The sequence below is a fragment of the Microcaecilia unicolor genome, unplaced genomic scaffold (assembly GCF_901765095.1).
Source record: "Microcaecilia unicolor unplaced genomic scaffold, aMicUni1.1, whole genome shotgun sequence".
In the NCBI taxonomy this organism is placed as follows: Eukaryota; Metazoa; Chordata; class Amphibia; order Gymnophiona; family Siphonopidae; genus Microcaecilia; species Microcaecilia unicolor.
The window spans coordinates 21,725-39,933 of record NW_021963125.1 but is presented as its reverse complement, the minus strand read 5'-3'; the positions used below and the strand labels follow the sequence as shown (position 1 = coordinate 39,933).

At 40.9% G+C, this 18,209-nt stretch overlaps 1 protein-coding gene across 6 annotated transcripts in view; it reads left to right on the top strand.

Annotated features, from left to right (window-relative positions):
- The window catches only part of LOC115458967 (coiled-coil domain-containing protein 126-like), a 30,300-nt gene that overhangs the window by 5,445 nt on the left and 6,646 nt on the right, over positions 1–18,209 (top strand). For 3 of the 6 annotated variants that reach the window (XM_030188822.1, XM_030188825.1, XM_030188824.1), the window contains exons 2-4: positions 4,318–4,683; positions 4,882–5,003; positions 10,744–11,154. In XM_030188822.1, coding sequence (XP_030044682.1) covers positions 10,917–11,154 — 238 coding nt within the window. In that variant the 5' untranslated portion in view covers positions 4,318–4,683; positions 4,882–5,003; positions 10,744–10,916. The remainder of the gene's footprint in view (positions 1–4,317; positions 4,684–4,881; positions 5,004–10,743; positions 11,155–18,209) is intronic. The other 3 variants (XM_030188826.1, XM_030188827.1, XM_030188823.1) reach the window with 3 other exon arrangements.

The following is an 18,209-nucleotide window of genomic DNA, read 5'->3' as shown; positions in this document are numbered from 1 at the left end:
TGTGAAATGAACTTTAAACTGACAAGTAGTAGATGTGTTTGTTCCATTTTTGTGCTATATTTTGGAGATAAGACTGTACTCAGAGGAGGTGGACGTTTAAAGTTCTCTGAATTTTCCAGCCCTTTTGAAGGACAAACTTTAAACAAACTGATTATCAAAGGGCTTTATCGGGAAGGGTGAAGTGTGCCTTCTCTTTTTTTGTGGATAATAGGACAAACAGACATGTATTGTGCACTACTGCAGAACTATTTCTACTAAAGAATTACTGGGAGCCACTCTAAGCAAGACTGAACTCCTGGACCAGATTTGGGGATTGGGATTGCCGTAGGTTTTATTTTGTTGGTTTGTTTTGTGTTTTCTGAGGCTTGCTTCTCAGCAGCCTCCTCAAAGACAAGAAAAGACCCCAATCAGTCTTCATACCAGCGGTACATCCAAGGGACCCATTTTATCGTATATCGAGTGGTCTCCACCTACTTCAACACCGGCCGCCGTGCAGGCCCCTCTGGGACCGGTCAGAGTCGGACCCAACCCTGTGAGGATTTAGCATCCTCGTCAGCACCATGGGGCGCTGATGCCCGGCATTGCAAGAAGCTTTGGCGTAGATTGCCCTCGACACATGGTGCTGGGAGCTCTGGGACACCAAGGGATGTCCTGGTACTCAAAAAGTGTCTGCACCGGGAGGACCGGTCTCCTCCATACAGGAGGTACCGATGTGTGGGTCTCCAGGCAGCCAGGACCAGGCACCCGCTTCGACCATTCAAGTTCAGCAGCCTGTCTCCACACCAATGCCCCAACCTTTCCCGATGTTGGCCCTCAATGGGTGCCTCCAGGCATTGCTCCCTGAACATTTGGCGGGGCTCTTATAGCAGAATGCATTGGCGTCTGGGGTGTTTGCGCCTGCAAACATCTTGTCCAAAAGATTCCAGGGTTCTAGCTTCTCTGCCAGCGGGTGCCGAAGCATAGTTCCTAGAAATCCTGGCTCTTTCCAGCGCAGATTCTACCACCAGGAAATGATGTTCATGTCCCGTATCCAGTTGTACCAGCTCTACACGAGCCTTCACATGCGGTCTTTGGTTTGCAGTATGTCTGATTTGGTAGATTCTCTCCCACCGGAGTAGGCTGATTCCAATTCACTTTGGCAGCTGGTCAAGTAGCAGAAGACATGTCGTACGTTTTTGGCCAGGGGCGCCTACTACACTTGATGTGGCATCCAGGATATCTTCTCAAAGTATAACGATGTACAGACTCTCTTGGCTGCATGTCTCTGACTTGGATCTGGTGGTCCAGCAGAGATCAGTGGACGTTATGTGCTGGGGGGATAATCTTTTTGGAGAGAAGGTGGAGGAGGTTGCTGACCTCATCAAGAAACACATTGATACCATCGATGCTGTCTCCAGCTGGACGCCTTCTGCAACTACCGCCTTATCCAGGTGTTTTTTTAGGCAAGTCAAAGAGGGATCCCTACTACTCACACACCTTCTCATCAGGCTCAGCCTCAGCATGCTCGTTCTCGTCAACAACATGTGCCCAAAGCCCAGACAGCTTTCCAGTCAAAGCAGGGGACGAGCTTTTGATGGGCTCCAGCAGAGCATAGCCGCAGTAAAAGTAACCATCCTAGGCAACTTACCGGTCTGAGGGAGGCAGAGTTTTTTCAGAGGTGGCCCCTTGTAACCTTCGACCAGTGGGTTCTTCGAATAGTCTGTCTCGATTACACCCTGCATTAGCATCAGAGACCACCAGATTGTCCACCAAGAGCAGATCAGCTCTCCGCACAAGCAGGTACTTGCAGTGGAACTCTCTGCCCTTCTAAAGTCCCATTGGTTGAAACTGTTCCACCAGGGGAAGAAGAGAAGGAATTCTATTGCAGGTAATTCCTGGTGCGAAAAATGACCGGGGGGGGGGGGGGGGGGGGAGATCCTAGACCTAAGGGCCCTGAACAAATTCCTGGTCAAAGAAAAGTTCAGGATGGTTTCCCTGGGCACCCTTCCTATGATTCAGGAAAATGATTGCCTATGCTCTCTGGACTTAAAGGATGCTTACACTCGCATCCTGATACTTCCAGCTCATAGGAAGTATCTCCGATTTCGGCTGGAGACACATAATTTCCAGTACTGCTTGTTGTCTTTCAGTCTTGTGTTTTCTCCAAGGGTCTTCACCAAGTGTCTTGCAGTAGTCACAGTGTTCCTACACAGACTGGGAGTCTATATGTTCCCCTATCTGGACGATTGGCTGGTGAAGATCACGTTGATGGACGGTGGTCAGGAGTCCATGGAAAAGACTATTTGGGTGTTAGAGATACTAGGATTAATTTTAAACTACTCCAAGTCCCATCTGCTCTCTGTCCAGTAATTGGAGTTCATTGGAGACCTGCTAGATACAGTGGGCTCGACCTTTTCTCCCTGTGCTGAGGGCAGACACTCTTGTTGCCCTTGCCACTCAAGTTCAAGCCTGTCATCAGGTCGCAGCTCTCTGCACCCAGTATTTAATTCTTGCCAAAAGGCGATAATTAAATATTTTTAATGTTTTATCTTCTGTTTATAACATTAATACAACTCATAAATCACAGCATTTTGATTTTGATCAGAATTTAGCTCATGCCTTTTCATTGGTAGCGCAAAGTGAGTTATACACAGGTCAAGTAGGTTATTTCCCTGTCCCTATATGGCAGTGCTTCTCAACCTAGTCCTTGGGGTACATCCAGCAGTCACGTTTTCAGGATATCCACAATGAATATGCATGTTCTAGATTGCATACAATGGAGGCAATGCATGCAGATCTATTTCATGCATATTCATTGTGTATATGCTGAAAATTTGACTGGTTGGGTGTGCCCCGAGGACTGTGTTGAGAAGCACTGCTATATGGTTTAATAAATCTAGCCCTTAGATTGCAGTGTTCATTAAAGCACATTAATGTGTTAATGTATATTATGTACTTAGTAAACTGGCATCATTGAGAATAATGGGGCTTTCATTAAAGTTGTTTACACCTGTTTTAGTCCTAAGGCAGTTTAAGCTGAAGTGACTTGCCCAAGGTCACAAGGAATACTAATGGGATTCTTTGAAGAGAATAATAAAAACATAAGATGTCTGATAATTGCAGAATAAGCTAATTGGAAAGATTTTCTCTTTATTTTTCTCAAGCTTTTGCTGTGGCCTCTAATGGGGTTTTACTTATGAATTTCAATTGTTAGCTTTAACTTATTCATGAAATTAAATATTTGACCATGCAGAGTACCTTCAGTATCTCTAGTTGAGTTGTAGTTTCCATATAGCTTAAGTGCTGATTCACTGGTTTGATACCTGGATTTGAACCTCAGTTGTGAATTCTGAATGGATATTTGGTCTCCCTTGAATATATTTTTAAATATTGCTTTTGATGTGCCCACATATGGTATGTTTTTTTTTTTTACATCAATAAAGCATTTGCTTTTTTGAGATGGATTTCTTTTAAGTTCTAGTTTTGAAGTTGGCTTAAAAAATTGGAAGGGGCAATTTTTAGTTCTGTGTAAGAAAAGTAAAAAAAACTGGTGGAACGAAGTAGGGGTAGGAGGGGGGAGGGTGGGGTTTAGTGAGGTTGTGGTGGGAAGGTCTGTAGAGGATGGGGGAGGGGAGGGGTTAAAATACAAATAATTGAGAACAATAAGGTTTGTTTGATCTATGTTGGTACAACCAATTTACTTTTTATTGATGATTTTATTATCTGTAACACTGAAATCACTTGTACAACGAAGCTCTAACTTTTATAATGTTGATTTCAATAAAAAGTTAAAACATTAAAAAAAAACAACAACCTGGTGGAACCCAGACATGCCTGTTTTGTTCTAAGTAGCGTAGGGTGACACATTTTGAGCATTTATAGAATTTCACAAAAGATTTCAAAACTAGCTTTGGAACTTTTTACACAAGATATTAATAAAGGCAAAGTAGTTTTTGTTTTAGAAGATGGAAATGTAAATTATGATACATAGTATTTAATCATCTCTCTGACCTCATATACAACTTTCTTTAAATTAGACCCCTTATTTTCTAACTCCTCTTACTCTCTCCTACCTATCTATATGTTCCATCTTTGCTTATACCCAACGCTGTCTATGAAAATGTGTTATTACGTATTGTGTTGACATTGTAAGTAGTATATTATACCATACTTTGTATTGTTATTTGAATATTTTTAGTGCTGCAATTATATATTGCTGATGTTTGATTTATTCTTACTGTACACTGCCTTGAGTGAATTCCTTCAAAAAGGCGTTAAATAAATCCTAATAAATATTTGTAAAAAGATATATAAATATCTTTTGCATTTCTCCTGCAGGCTATTCCTACTTTCACAGATAAAATTCTGAAGACCAACAGAATATTATCCCCACATGCTTAAATACTTTTTCCATCAAGGTTAATGTTCATGAAGATGTTGAAGCATTATTTCCAAGAATGTGGAAGATAAATAAAGATGAAAGGCGGCTAATGGAAAGTATTGAAGATCATAAAATTAAAATTGAATGGGGGAAAAATTGAACAGCCCATAAATGTTTTTAAGGATTCAATGAATTTGAATTGTGGAAGAATTCAAGAACTAAGAAAAATGAAATTGAATTAAGTATAAAAAAAAAAAAAAAAAAAAGCAAAAGTGAAGCAGGATTAAAAGAATCTGGAAGAATGGGTCCTAGGTTAAGTAAATGTATGGTTTGTTTCGGTGTTTGTATGATCAAGTTAGAGATTAATTTGCTGTATTACTTAATAACCAACTTGAACTAGGTAATGTGTTCCTAACCATTTTTTTTCAGGAGCAATCAGTAAAATAAAAATTGTTTTTAAAATGTAAGGTATTAGGCATTTATATCACAAGTACTGTTTGTAATACTGTTTTCTTTGTTAGGCATCCCACCCTCAGCCCAAATCCCCATCTGGGAGCCCTGCTTGTGTAAAATTTGAGAGCAGGTCAGGATCTCACAGTCCATCACGAGGTTTAAAAGATTGTGAATCAAGATCAAAATACAGGTACATATTTGGACCAGGTTCTGGGGTGGCAGCTGAATACCATGTTGTTTAGTCTGGTTTTTTCTCTCCTAGTATTGTCACCTCAAGAATTTCTGACTTAACTAGAATTTAGTCCAGCCCTGAAAGAGAAGGCACTTCTGTATGCAAAAACTATGCCCTTCCATAGTATCCTATCGGACCAGTCCAGACTAATCGGTTGTGTCGCTCTACCAGCGGATGGAGAGAGAGGAAAAAATGGTTCTTGTGATTCACTCCTTAAGGGTATTATGCAGCACAGAATGTTCCGTATGTTTTCTGTATCCCAAGTGGATGGATGACGGGCTAACAGCCCTGCGCCTAACGTGGTTTATAACTAGTTTCAGTTGAGCTTTATCTATCCTTTTGGAGTTTTCTACTCCTGCGCCAGTTTTATCCTGAGTCTCGTTTGAGGGTACCTATTTGGCTTGTTTTCCTGATCCAGCATCTCAGGAGGTGGAAATCAGCAGATTTTGAATTCTTCTCCCCCCCCCCACCCCCCCTCAAAATAAGAATATACCTGAGCTGGTGGGGATCTCAAGCCCCCGCCAGCTAAAGACCTCCCCGGATGGCGCTGAAAGCGCTTCTCTCCACTTCACAGTTTGTGGCAACTGCCTGAGCTGCAAATGTTGACACTTGCTTGGAGTCAAGGCGGATTACAGCAATATAACTAGGCATGCCTTTATGTTTCAACGGTTTTTATTGATGACAAGTCAAAAAGTACAAATCCACCTCAGCACAGTGACTTCATGACAATATTGCCTCACTTTCAGTAGTAATACAACAGATATACTGCACTGCTTACAGTCATCAAACTTTTTACATTTTCCCCCCCACCCCCAACTGTGTTTTGTTCCAACAGTGTTTATGAAAAACAGTATTACTTGAACCTCTAAACAAAACAGTTTGAGAGACATAGATATCTTTAACCATCTTCCAAACCCCCCCCCCCCCTTATCTCTCCCTCTCTCCTATCTCTCCTGTTTTGGTGGTATCATTTTTATTGATAACATTTCAGAATTAACATCACACTCCACCTTCTAAACACCCAAGAGAACATTCTTGAATGTGCTATCAAGGGAAACAATATACTACTTACAGTCTGCAAAACTCTATCCATTAAATCCCTCCCCTCACGCCCTCCGTTTTTAGTCCCAACCTTTGACATTTGCACAATATATGTCCCCCCAACTGAACAGATCGAACTCTATAACAAATAACACTAAACTTCATTATTATACATATGGCTTAAAATCTGTGTCCTCCTCCCTTTCCCTTCAAACCATATGAAGCCTAAAACAAATTATACCTGTTACAACCTTCCCTCAAAGTATTCTTATAGGCTACTCCCAAATTACTGGTCTGCCCTCTCGCCAGGGCATCTCCTTCAATACTCTGTATCTTATAAGAGCTTGTCCATGTCGCCTTTAAAATTACCCCTAATTCCATTGCCCATTCATCCCCTCCCTCACCACCCCTTCTCGAAACCAGAAAAAAAAAAAAAATTAAAAACGATTCAATATAAAGCTGCGTGCTCTTGGCGACAATGTCTGTATATATGGCTCCCAAATCTCCATAAATGCTTTTCGTTTCTTCGGGGAGGAACCCACCACCCTACGCTCCTGCAACAGTAATTCATGCAATCGGTTCCTCCAGTGCCAATAATCCGGCGCCTCCTTCTGCATCCACATGAGCATAATCAATTTCTTCCCTATAATGCCTGCTTTACGGAGAAATTGTCTACCCCCCCTCGTTTGCTGAGTGAAAACTTCAAATCTATCTAGCAAAAACCCCATTGGAGAAGAGACCACTCTGCCCTGTACCACCGATTCTGTAAATTTTATAATTTGCCCCCAAAAAAGTTTAATCTTTGGACATTCCCATAGGGAGTGAAACCAAGTATTCTCTCCCCTACCACATTTCAAACATAATGGATCTGTGACCCCTCCAAATCTAAATAATTGGAGTTTAGTCATATATGCTCTATGTAGTATACGGTATTGACACTCTCGCATAGCAGCATTACAAGACAAAGTGGGTATACGAGCTGTCAGTTGCGGAAAGTTCAGGATTAAGTTAGGTCGCCGCAGATCAGTAGCCCAGCGTTGTGTTATCACCCCTGTATCCTTCCCAACACCGGGGGCCCTCAGCACCTTCTGTAGCCCAGAAATCGATAAGCGCTCCCCAGACCTAAAGAACTCTCTAACCTTACGCCCATGTCCGCCCGCCAACTTCCCTGCCTCTAACGCCCGAACATAGTGTGCTAATTGATAATGGGCAAATATAAAACTATGCTCTATACCCACCCCTAGTGCTCCCAGTTCTAACATCTGTCCTCTAAAGCTTAATACATGCTCCAACCTGGTAATTCCCACCTCCGCCCATTTATGAAATACTCTATTCTCCATACCCGGTTTTAGTTCTCGCCAAGTCTCCCTTAAGGGGTCCAAGAGAATACTACAACCCACCAATGTATGCAGCATTTTCTTTGGGCAATGCAGTAGGAAATATAAGTGGTACGGCTTAAAATAATCCTGCTCAAGAGTTCGGGGCGTGTAGTCTTGTCTATCTAGTAGCCAATCTCCCAGGTGCCGCAGCAAACAAGCTTGATTGTAACGACGTATGTCCGGAAGTCCCATGCCTCCTTCCCTCCAGGGACCCATTAGGAACTGCAATGAAAGTTTTGGCTTTGAATCCCTCCAAATAAATTTCCGGATATTCCTATTAATCATGATTATATCCTTACCCTTTAGTCGCAATGGAAGAACCTGTAATAGATAAAGCCAGCGCGGAAACTCCGCCATGCGATATAAATGGATCCTCCCATGTAACGTAAGCGGCAAGACCTTCCATTTTTCGAAACGCCCCCTCTGAGACTCCATTCTGCTCGCTACATTAAGTTGATATAAGGCCGATGTTTTCATGGGGATTCGCACTCCTAAATATTGGAGGGACTCTGTAGCCCATTTCAGAGGAAAACCATTTCCCCATAGGTCCCTCACCCTCGGATTACCAGTTAATGCCCAAGATTTTAGATAATTTATTTTAAATCCAGCAAAATCTCCATACTCCTGCAGGAGCTGTAATAATGCCTCCAAGGACTGCTTGGGCTGAGTGAGATGGACCAAGATATCATCCGCAAAAGCGGAGACTTTAAACGAAGATGGACCCCAAGTAACTCCTGCTATCTCTGGGTGCATGTCGATTTCTCTGATCAATGGATCTAACGCCAAGACAAACAACAAGGGTGACAAAGGGCACCCCTGACGCGTGCCCCTTCTAATTGTAAATGGCGCTGACCGCTCCCCATTGATCCACATGAAAGCTTGTGGATTTTTGTATAGGGCTCCCACAGCATTCCCAAACAACCCCTCTATACCCATCCGCCTCATCACTGCGAACATAAATCCCCAAACCACTCGATCAAAAGCCTTCTCTGCGTCGAAGCTGACCAGCAGAGAGGGCCTGCTCTGTCTTTCTACTGTCTCCAATGAAGCCAACAAAGCCCTTATGTTTTTAGTTGCTGTTCTACCTTTTACGAATCCCGCCTGCGGGGCTGCTATCAAGTGGGGGAGTACCCGCGCCAGGCGATTCGCCAAAATCTTTGCATATAATTTTATGTCACAGTTTAACAACGATATGGGTCTATAAGAACCCACATCAGACTCCTCTTTGCCCGGTTTTAACAATACTATTATTTTAGCCATATTGAGCGTGGCAGATATTTCTCCCGAAGAAGCCATGGTGTTGAACAAATTAAGCAACGGGGGGGTGACCTGTTCCTGTAACAGTTTATAGAAAGCTATGCTGAACCCATCTGGCCCCGGGGCCTTATGAATATTACTTTGCTGCAGGGCCAACATCAGTTCGCCCTCCTCAATTGGACTATTCAGTGCCTCCCTCTGTGCCTCCGTAATTGTGGGCAAGATTTGATTGTCCAAGAACAGATTACTATCCTCCACTATATCTGTTGGCTCTTTGTATAGGTCTTTATAGTAATTCCTAAAACATTCCATTATGTCTTTTGTCTCTCGAAGTAACCGTCCCCCGCGGTCCCGGACTTGCAGGACTTTCGTTGGGCCCCTTTTCCCTTGAATCAAACGTCCCATAAAAGCTCCCGCCTGATTCCCGAACCTAAAAAGTTGGTGCTGGTAATACAGCTGGGACTTCTGCGCTCTTTGGTGGAGCAATTCATTCAACTCCCTTTGCAGTGTTAATAATACTTTCTTATTGTCCTCCGTAGTATCCTTCCCGAACCGAATTCGTTGCCTGCGAACTTCTTTCTCCAAGCGTAAAATTTCCTTATCCCTCATCTTTCTAGCCCTCGCTCTATATGCTATTACCTCCCCCCTCTAGGCATGCCTTTAATATACAGTCAAACATAAAATATTAAGATAATATTTTTTTCAATCCATGTTTTTAAAAAATACACTTCGTTTTAAGAATGTCAAATCAAACTGAACCCCCAAGAGGCACACTAAGAGAAAACAGTGACTCATGAAAAATATGAAGATAGCAGGTATAACATTTAAAAAAACTGACAATATGTTGCTGTTATGGTATACTATCCTGACCTGTGGAAGGAGGTTTGGCCTCTGAAATTTCCATTTTTTTAAAATTAGAATGGAATAACATGGCTACTACACCACTTTATCCAAAATACAAAAATAAAATTCTTTTTTCTACCTTTTGTTGTCTGGCCATTTAATTTTTCTTATTGTGTTGCTCCCAATTTCTGCTTTCCTCTGTCTTCTCTTAACTTTCATGCCAGGGTTTCATGTCCATTTGTCATATTTCTCTCTCCTGTATTCTTCACCTCCTGCACCTCCTCTCTAACATTGTTTTTTTTCCTCTGTGTTCTTCCATTTATTTTTCTTCCTTTCTTTATTCATTCTTACTATACAGTCTTTAATTTCCCTCTTTTTACTGCTACCTACAGCTTTCCATCTTTCTTTTTTCTCCCAGCCCTCCCATTCCCCTTCCTTTTATTCCCCAGTCTTTTACTAACTCTGTCCTCCTCCACTTCCATCCAGCATTTTCCCCAACCTTCCATCCAGTTTGTCCCCCCTTCCCTCTCTACTCTTAATATCCATCATTTCTCACTCCCTTTCCATTCAGCTTCCATTTGGCATCTTCTGTTACCTGCAGCCCCTGCTGCTTCTGACCAGCAGAAGTAGCAAAACAACAATAAGCAGGCATAGCCCACAGTGTTCAGGTTCACGCTGTAATCTCTGATGGACCTGTGCCCCCTCTGATGTCAATTTCTGTGATAGTGTGTACCTGAACACTGTGGCCCTTTGCCTGCTTTTTGTTTTGCTGCTGCTGGGCAGGAGAAAGTCAGGGAAGGTGATGTTAGCTTTTGTGCGGACTGGCAAAAAAAAGTTTGGAGACTGGTACCGGTCTGTGAATCAGCAGTTAGGAAACGTTGGTCTAGAGTTTGGAATATGATGAAGTGATGATTTCTGTGGTGCTATTGACTTTTCCACCATTTGCTAACTGTTTATATTGTTTACTTTTTCATAGGCTTAATAAAAATCTAATGTTAAAAAAAAAAAAGTATTACGCTTAATAAAAATCTAATGTTAAAAAAAAAGGTATGATCTCCCATGATGTAGCTCTCTAGAACTATTATTACACGTGCATTGTAGTGGATTGTAAAATATTAACTATTCTTAGATGTTGAACACGTTTGTTCTTTCAGTAAAAAATTGTTTTTCTTGAACAGGATCTGCAAGATGAACAGTTTTTAGGAGAATGCCCTGCAAAGTGAGCCCATCAGAGGTTGTTTCCTTTCACCGAAGTCCTTCTGTGCCAGCAGTGCTGTGTTGAGGTGGCTCCAAACTGCTTAAGAGTGCAAGCGGTTTTGTTTTGTTTTTTAATTTTTGCCTCTTAAACAATATGCTTTTAACATTTTCAAGGAAAACTATGTCCCAAAAGCTGAGCTGCATGTTACTTATATTTGGATTTATCTGGGGCTTAATGTTGTTACGTTACACTTTTCAGCATCCAAGACATCAGAGCAGTGCTGAATTACGTGTACAGATACTGGACTTGAGCAAAAAATATGTGAAAGCACTGGCAGAGGAGAATAAGAGCATAGTCAATGGTGGGAATGGAGGCTCGATGACTGGATATGGTAAGATACATATTCTGTCTCAGTTGGAATATTACAGATGATGGCCTATGCTGCTAAGTTGTTGGGGCTTTTTTGTCATTCTTGACAGCAAAATATGCAGCCTGGCCTGCAGATTTCTGGTATTCTTCTAGTTTGCTATTGATATTTTTCACCTGTTGTCTTTCCTCTGCTGCAGTCAAACAGTGGAGCTTAGATGTTAGCAGCCAGAGAATACATACCTGCACAAGAACTTGTTATCTGGTATATTTCTGGTTCCCAAGAAACAGAGGGCAGCAGCATCTTTTAAAGAAAGGAGTTGGTTGTAATTGCTTCACAAAGTAAAGGGTTGAGAGAGTTAAGGAAATTGTTGGATGATGCATTTCAGTTACCCATTATCAACCTTCCTGTTTAGTTTGTCATCTGGGAAGCAGTGTGATTTGCTGTCAAGTTCCTTGCTTGCTGATAGCTCTGCATTCACTGCTCCAAGATAACTCTACAGCCAGCTGTGTTCTTTCCTTCAATGTGCTCCTCCTTATTCCCTGGTTGTCCCTCTTCCATCTTGCAGTCATTTATGCACTGCTATTGGTAGTTCATCCCATTGGATTGGTGGGGTGTCAACAGTTCCTTTTCCCTGGTCAGTTACAAAGTATTTGGCAATCTACTGCACTTAGGCACAGGGAGAGCCACAGGTTGCTGGTTCCTGTTCTAAGGGCTTGAAAAATAGATTCACTGATTATTCAATTTGGAATTAATTAATCAGAATAAGATTTTACAAGGGCCGTAGCTGCTTAGAAGAGCAGAAATTCTTAGGAATGTGTGTAAACTAGCTGCAAAATATATATATATTTAAATTATAGTATAATATGACACTCTACTAACCAAAGTTTAAAATGTTCTTAGAGGACGAAAGAGATAGAGTTTTGTAAAGATTGTGCATACATTTTCTCTTATATAATAGCTCTCAAAACTTAGAATATCTGTAAGTTCACTGAAGTACACTTCCAAACAACGGAAGGAACTATGGTAGGATTAACAGGGTAAAGTTACTTCACAGGCATAAAAAAAAAACCCAGAGTAAGAATTTGTTAAAGCTTCAGTGAAAATAATTGAACTTTCATGGATCCAATACACTAAATGGCACAATACGATCTTCACAAATGCAAAACTTAATCATGCGGCTCTCTTATTCCTCTTGCACCGACTGTGCCCAGAGTTTCGCTGGGCGGGCTGTGTCAAAGTGCTGATAGTGCTTGTAAAAAATCATAAAATAAAGTGATATAATAAATTAGTGTCATGAACTAATGTGAACTTTCATAAACCGTGAACAATGCCATGAAAGACTCATTCTTTATTATATAAATTAAAAACAGTACTTGCCAGCTTCTAGTTGCATTGTCTGCTTACAGCGTTGTTGGACCTCAAAACATGGCTGCGGTACGCTTTATTTTCATCTTACCCAGAAGTGACATCATCCTATGACTCGGCTTCAAGGAAACACCTTTATTGCAACTAATCACAACCGACTCTTCCAGTCAATCTTAGCATTCAGTCCACTGGGTTCTTCCGTCTGTAATTTAAAGATCCAAAAACGTTCTCTTTATAACAGACATTTACGACAGTTGCCCACTCCCTTTCTAACTTGTTCAGTGGCACGTTTGTAAGGAAGTGAATTGATGTTCAAATGGTAAACAATGTTCTACTATCAAAGCTTCTCTATTCTTATTTTTAAGACAACTCTTGTGTTCTCCCAGACGTATTTTAAAAGGCTGCGTTGTCTAACACAGATTTTGAAGCAAGGGCAAATGATCAGAGGTGCAATTAGTCTTGCTATTTAGAAAACAGGATTTCTTAGTGATTGGATACACAAACTAGCTATCCAATTCTAGCTGGTTTGTACAAGTCTTGCATTCGTGACATTTACGATGTTATCCTCTAGCGAGTTTTGCGTGTAAATTCTAATTATTGCCAATTAGTGCTTGCTGCTTGTTAAGTGCTGTTATTAAAGCTAATTAGCTTGCTAAGCCAATTAAGTTATGCACGTTGTTATAGAATCCGCCTGGATTTCAGCGCAGATCTCTAGGCTCGCTATGTAGAATCTGGGGGTAAATGACTATTCTATATAATGTGATAAGTTCAAAGGTGCTTTGTTTTCTTAAAAAAGAAAAAAAACAACAAAAACTATAGTAAGGACTTGTAGATATCATTTAGAACCCTTATTTTTTGTCCCCATCACAGAAAATAGGTCATTTTATTTTAACATAAATTTTGCAAAATAGTCTTATCAACTAAGAAACACTCCAATTGACTTGGTTCAAGAAAAATATATTGATTTATTTACTACTACTACTACTTAACATTTCTAGAGCGCTACTAGGGTTACCCAGCGCTGTACAAATTAACAATTAAGGACGGTCCCTGCTTGGAAGAGCTTACAATCTAAAGGATGAAATGTCAAGTTGGGGTAGATAAGTTTTCCTGAGAAGAGGTGTAGTGGTTAGGTGCCGAAGGCGACATTGAAGAGGTGGGCTTTGAGCATTGATTTGAAGATGGGTAGGGAGGGGGCACGGCGTATGGGCTCAGGGAGTTTGTTCCAGGCATGGGGTGAGGCGAGACAGAAGGGGCGGAGCCTGGAGTTGGAGGGTGGAGAAGGGTACTGAAAGGAGGGATTTGTCTTGAGAGCGGAGGTTACAGGTAGGGACATGTGTAACCAGATATTTGCAAGGAAATTAAAAACAAAAGTCCCACAGCCAATTCCCTTGGTTTAAGAGGCAGAAATGCCATCCATTTTAACTGAATCAATCCGTCTACATCAGGAAATATCATGACCAGCTGCCTACAAAGTAATACTTATTTTATGAAAATACTAGTAAGAAATGCCCGTTTCGGAAACAAATGAAACTGGCGCTAGCAAGGTATTATCCCCCCCCTCCCGAGTTCCAGACCCCCCCTCCGTCCCTCCCTTCGTTGAGAGTTTCAGCTGCTGTCCGCGTACCTGATGCGAAGGGGAGCGTGTGAAACGGGCGGTAGCAAGGTTTTCGTCGAGGGCGGCGGAACGGCGGCCGTATTTCTGTACTCCTGGCCCTGCATGGCTTTTGTTGAACTCGTGCCTTCCCCGGGCCACCCTCAACGTCATGGCGTTTTGACGCGAGGGTGGAGCTACACTGCAGGCCAGCCAAACCGGATATCTCTGGCGCCTCAAGTTTCCGGCTTGAGGCTTCATTGGAACGTTGGAGGTGCCTTTTATATATAGAGATACATCTTTAGAACTGTGTCTCTTGTTCTTTTGTTGAAAAGTTAACAGTGTGACTCGCTTAGCTTATGAGATCTTGTGAGAACTCAATAAATTTTAGGGGGTCTTTTACTAAAGCTTAGGTCGAGCTATTTGCACCAGTGCCCATTTTATTTCTATGGGTCCTGTTGCAGATATCTCGACCTAAGCTTTAGTAAAAGACCCCCTTAGATAGTTCCAAACTGTCAGGGGAGGAGATGGAGTCTAAAGTTCCTTCTTCATTCTCCACCTTGGTACCTCCTGGGTATATAATAAACACTCACCGTAGCAGGCCAATCCTCCTGGGAAAATTGCATTACATCTTGCAGGTACATTTTAAATAATTTCATCGGTGCCAGGAAAACTCAAAATCCTAGGATTTCAAGCTGTAGATAAATTCTCCATCGCTTCCAATCTCATACGCAAATTTAAATGATCATTTGCAACAGTAGCCATTGCTGTTTGAATTTTACAGACTGAACTTCAGCATTAGTAAAATACTGATCCAACTTAGAAAAAAAAATATATGGATAGCAAAACACATGCACAAATACCAATTCCAAAAAAACATTTTGCTTTCACACCAGCTGGGAAAGAACATGTAAGTAAACTCTTTAGTTCTTATAATTTTAACAGTTGAAGCCTCAACTGCCTGGGGAGAGTCAGAGACTTTTTACCAAACCTTTTACTTGGCTCTTATCACTGGCCTCGATGAAAACCAGCAGTGAAAAAACTTCCGAAGGAGAAAAAAACACTTCTTCAAAAACCAGTTACACCAAAACTAGCACAAAAAAACCACACTCACTTCACATGTGCTTCCCCAAACTAGTGCGGAAAATAAGAAAAAAAAACTTCAGAACATTTCATCTAATTTGCACTAGGAATGAAAATCAAGTGTCACTTATCTTCAACTTTCAAAGTAAATGACGACCTTCTGTAACCACTCTTTAATGGCAGTCCTTTATAATTCTTGTTCAAAATTTTCAAGCTGCACTTTCTATGACCGCCCAACAGTTGACTCTCCCTGAGCAGTTGAGGCTTCAGTTGTTAAAATTATAAGAACTAAAGAATTTACTCTCATGTTCTTTCCAGCTGGTGTTAAAGCAAAACATTATTTTTGGAATTGGTAAAAACACTGATCTGCCATCTTACAAAATTTTCCTTGAACTTTACTGATGAGTCCTCAGTGAACTTACAGAGCTGAGCTAAAATTCCATGAAGACTAGTTTCCATCCTAGTGATAGTAGTCCATACTTCCTTTTAAAGTTACATCAACCAAGAAAGTAGAAGCTCCAACATCAACCCCTTTATACAGATGGTAGTGCTGCAGGAAAAGTGTTAGTGACCCTATCATTGGAGACCGAAGACATAGGAGAGGATACCCCAGGCAAAACTACCTTGCGTAGGGGAACAGCACCTCCAGTCCTGGTTTACCCAATCCTGTCCTGTGACATTGTAGACTGGGGTGCTGGGGTTCATTTACCCGATGTGAAAGAGGCCAACAGAAGATACAATACTCAGTTTTACGTACTGGTTCATGAGAATCACCATCACCACTCTCTCTGATCTTCCACTTCCCTGTCTATTCCAGTAGAGTTCGTAGCTTCTCAGTGGCTCTGAATGGACCTGGTATTCCATGGTGGGGACAAAGTCTTCAGCTCTCACATCAGCCACCCAAACTGCCTGCGGTTGTGCCTGCATTCTGTGTCCACTGGTAGCACAGTCCAGCTAGTCAGATGTTCTGAGCTGCAAATTAATTTTGGATCAAAGCAGTTCATTTTCTGACTATACTTGACTGTACATTTAGAGTAAATGTGACTTGCCAGTATTTTATGCCTGTACTTGTAGAACTAAATGGATTGATCTTGGAACATGTATCTAGGTTCTTCGTGCTTATATTCTTATTTTGTTTATGTTTCTGTATAGATGCCTAGGGTGGTGAACAATGTGTGAGAACAAGACCAATGAATATAAGAACTGTTCTATCTATAGCTCTGTAATTCTCTAGTAGTCATTCCTATTCTTGTGTATTTCACTTGCATGAACACTGCTGTTTTATGTTTCAGGCTCCTAGATTTAGTTGTGCTCTGTTTCAGTCACTGCCTTAATTCATATTATTTATAGAATGTAATTCTAAATCTTGTCCTCAATGTTCTCTGCTATTAATGCAAAACTGGAAGCTCTCATTTAGCTAGGTGACTGAAATCTTAAAATATTTATTTTCCCTAAGAGATATTTGTTAGGCTATAGCAATAGAAGCATATTGGCCAGAGGTGTGACCTAGAACATCAAAAATTGCTGTAAGAAATATTATTAGGCCTCTGGTTTGATGAGAACATGATTCGTGCCTGAATCAAGAGGTAAAAGTTGAAGTAAATGGATCCATAGGGAAAAGCTTAAAGGAACTGCTTCTGAAGAGCTTTTTGTTCCCAGACTCATTGCATTTCCTGTTCTTCTACTGGAAGGGATAGAGGTTCTATTGAGAAATTCAAGGATCCCTTAATGTACATGCGCAGCAAGAAAAGGGCACCAAGCTTTCTGACTTACCAAGGCAAGCAGACTGGGAAAATAGAATGTTTTCTGCAAAAACAAATTTGATGGCTTGTTTTTTTATGCCACTAAACTATAATAATTTATTTGATTAAAACTGGTCATACTCAGAGTGATTTTATGAATACTAGTTGTTATCAATTTCCATAATCTAGTCTAACTAGACATTTTTTTTAAATTTAATGCTCTGGAAAATGGATCAGCAAATGGGCTGATTAAATTTGTAGATATGACAAAATTATTAAAATCAGTTACTTATGAGCAGATTGTGAGGAACTGCATGATGACACTGAAAATAAAAAAATTAATTTTGCCTTGGTAAGATGCAGTGTGGACAAGTGCAAAGTGATGCGTATAGGGAGAAAACTATGTAGCCTCACAAAAGTCATTGTGGACAATATATATTGGAACCCTGAGGATGTTATTCAAGAAAGGAATGGAAAGTGAAATGGAATATCATTACGTATCTGAATTCATCCATGGCACAACTGCAGATTGAATACTTTGTGCACTTTTGTCTCACACACAAAAAATATGGCAAAACTAAAGAAGGTACATTGGAGGGCAACAAAAATGATGATGAGGATGGAGCAGATTCCCTTATGATGAAAGGCTAAACAGGTTAAGGCTGTTCTGTTTTGAGAAGAGATGGCTGAGAATGAAGTATGATGATCCTGAAACCATGAGTGCGGAGGGACAGTTTAAAGAAGGGAATGGCTATTTACCTTTTAAAGTAGTACTAATATTATGAGGGTACTCCATGAAACTAATAGATTTTCATTCAATGCACAGGTAAGCTGTGGAATTTGTTACTGGATGATGAAGTCATAATAGTATGACAAGTTTAGACAGGTTTCTGGAGAACAGGTCCATTAAGAAGTTTGACCCAGGTAGACATTGGAATTGCTAACTTTTACTTTTTCATGAGTAGCATGAAATGGATCTTTCCACTAGGCTGTGCTAAGTACTTCCAAATGACCCAGACTGGCCTTTGGCTGAATTAAAATGTTGGACTCGGTGGACTACTGTTCTGTCTTTGTACTTACTTCTGCTAATAAAATATTATGAGCTTTTTAAACAGTTAAATAAGTATCCAAGTAAATAAAACAAATATTTGGGAGTTGAGCGCACATCATAGTACCTTTCATCTAAATGGTGTTCTGACTTGCAGTTTGTCTTTCAGGGGTAGTAGACATGGAGTGATCTGGCAGTATATTTTTGGTATGTGGGCTGTGTGGCAACTTCTAGAGGAGAAAGG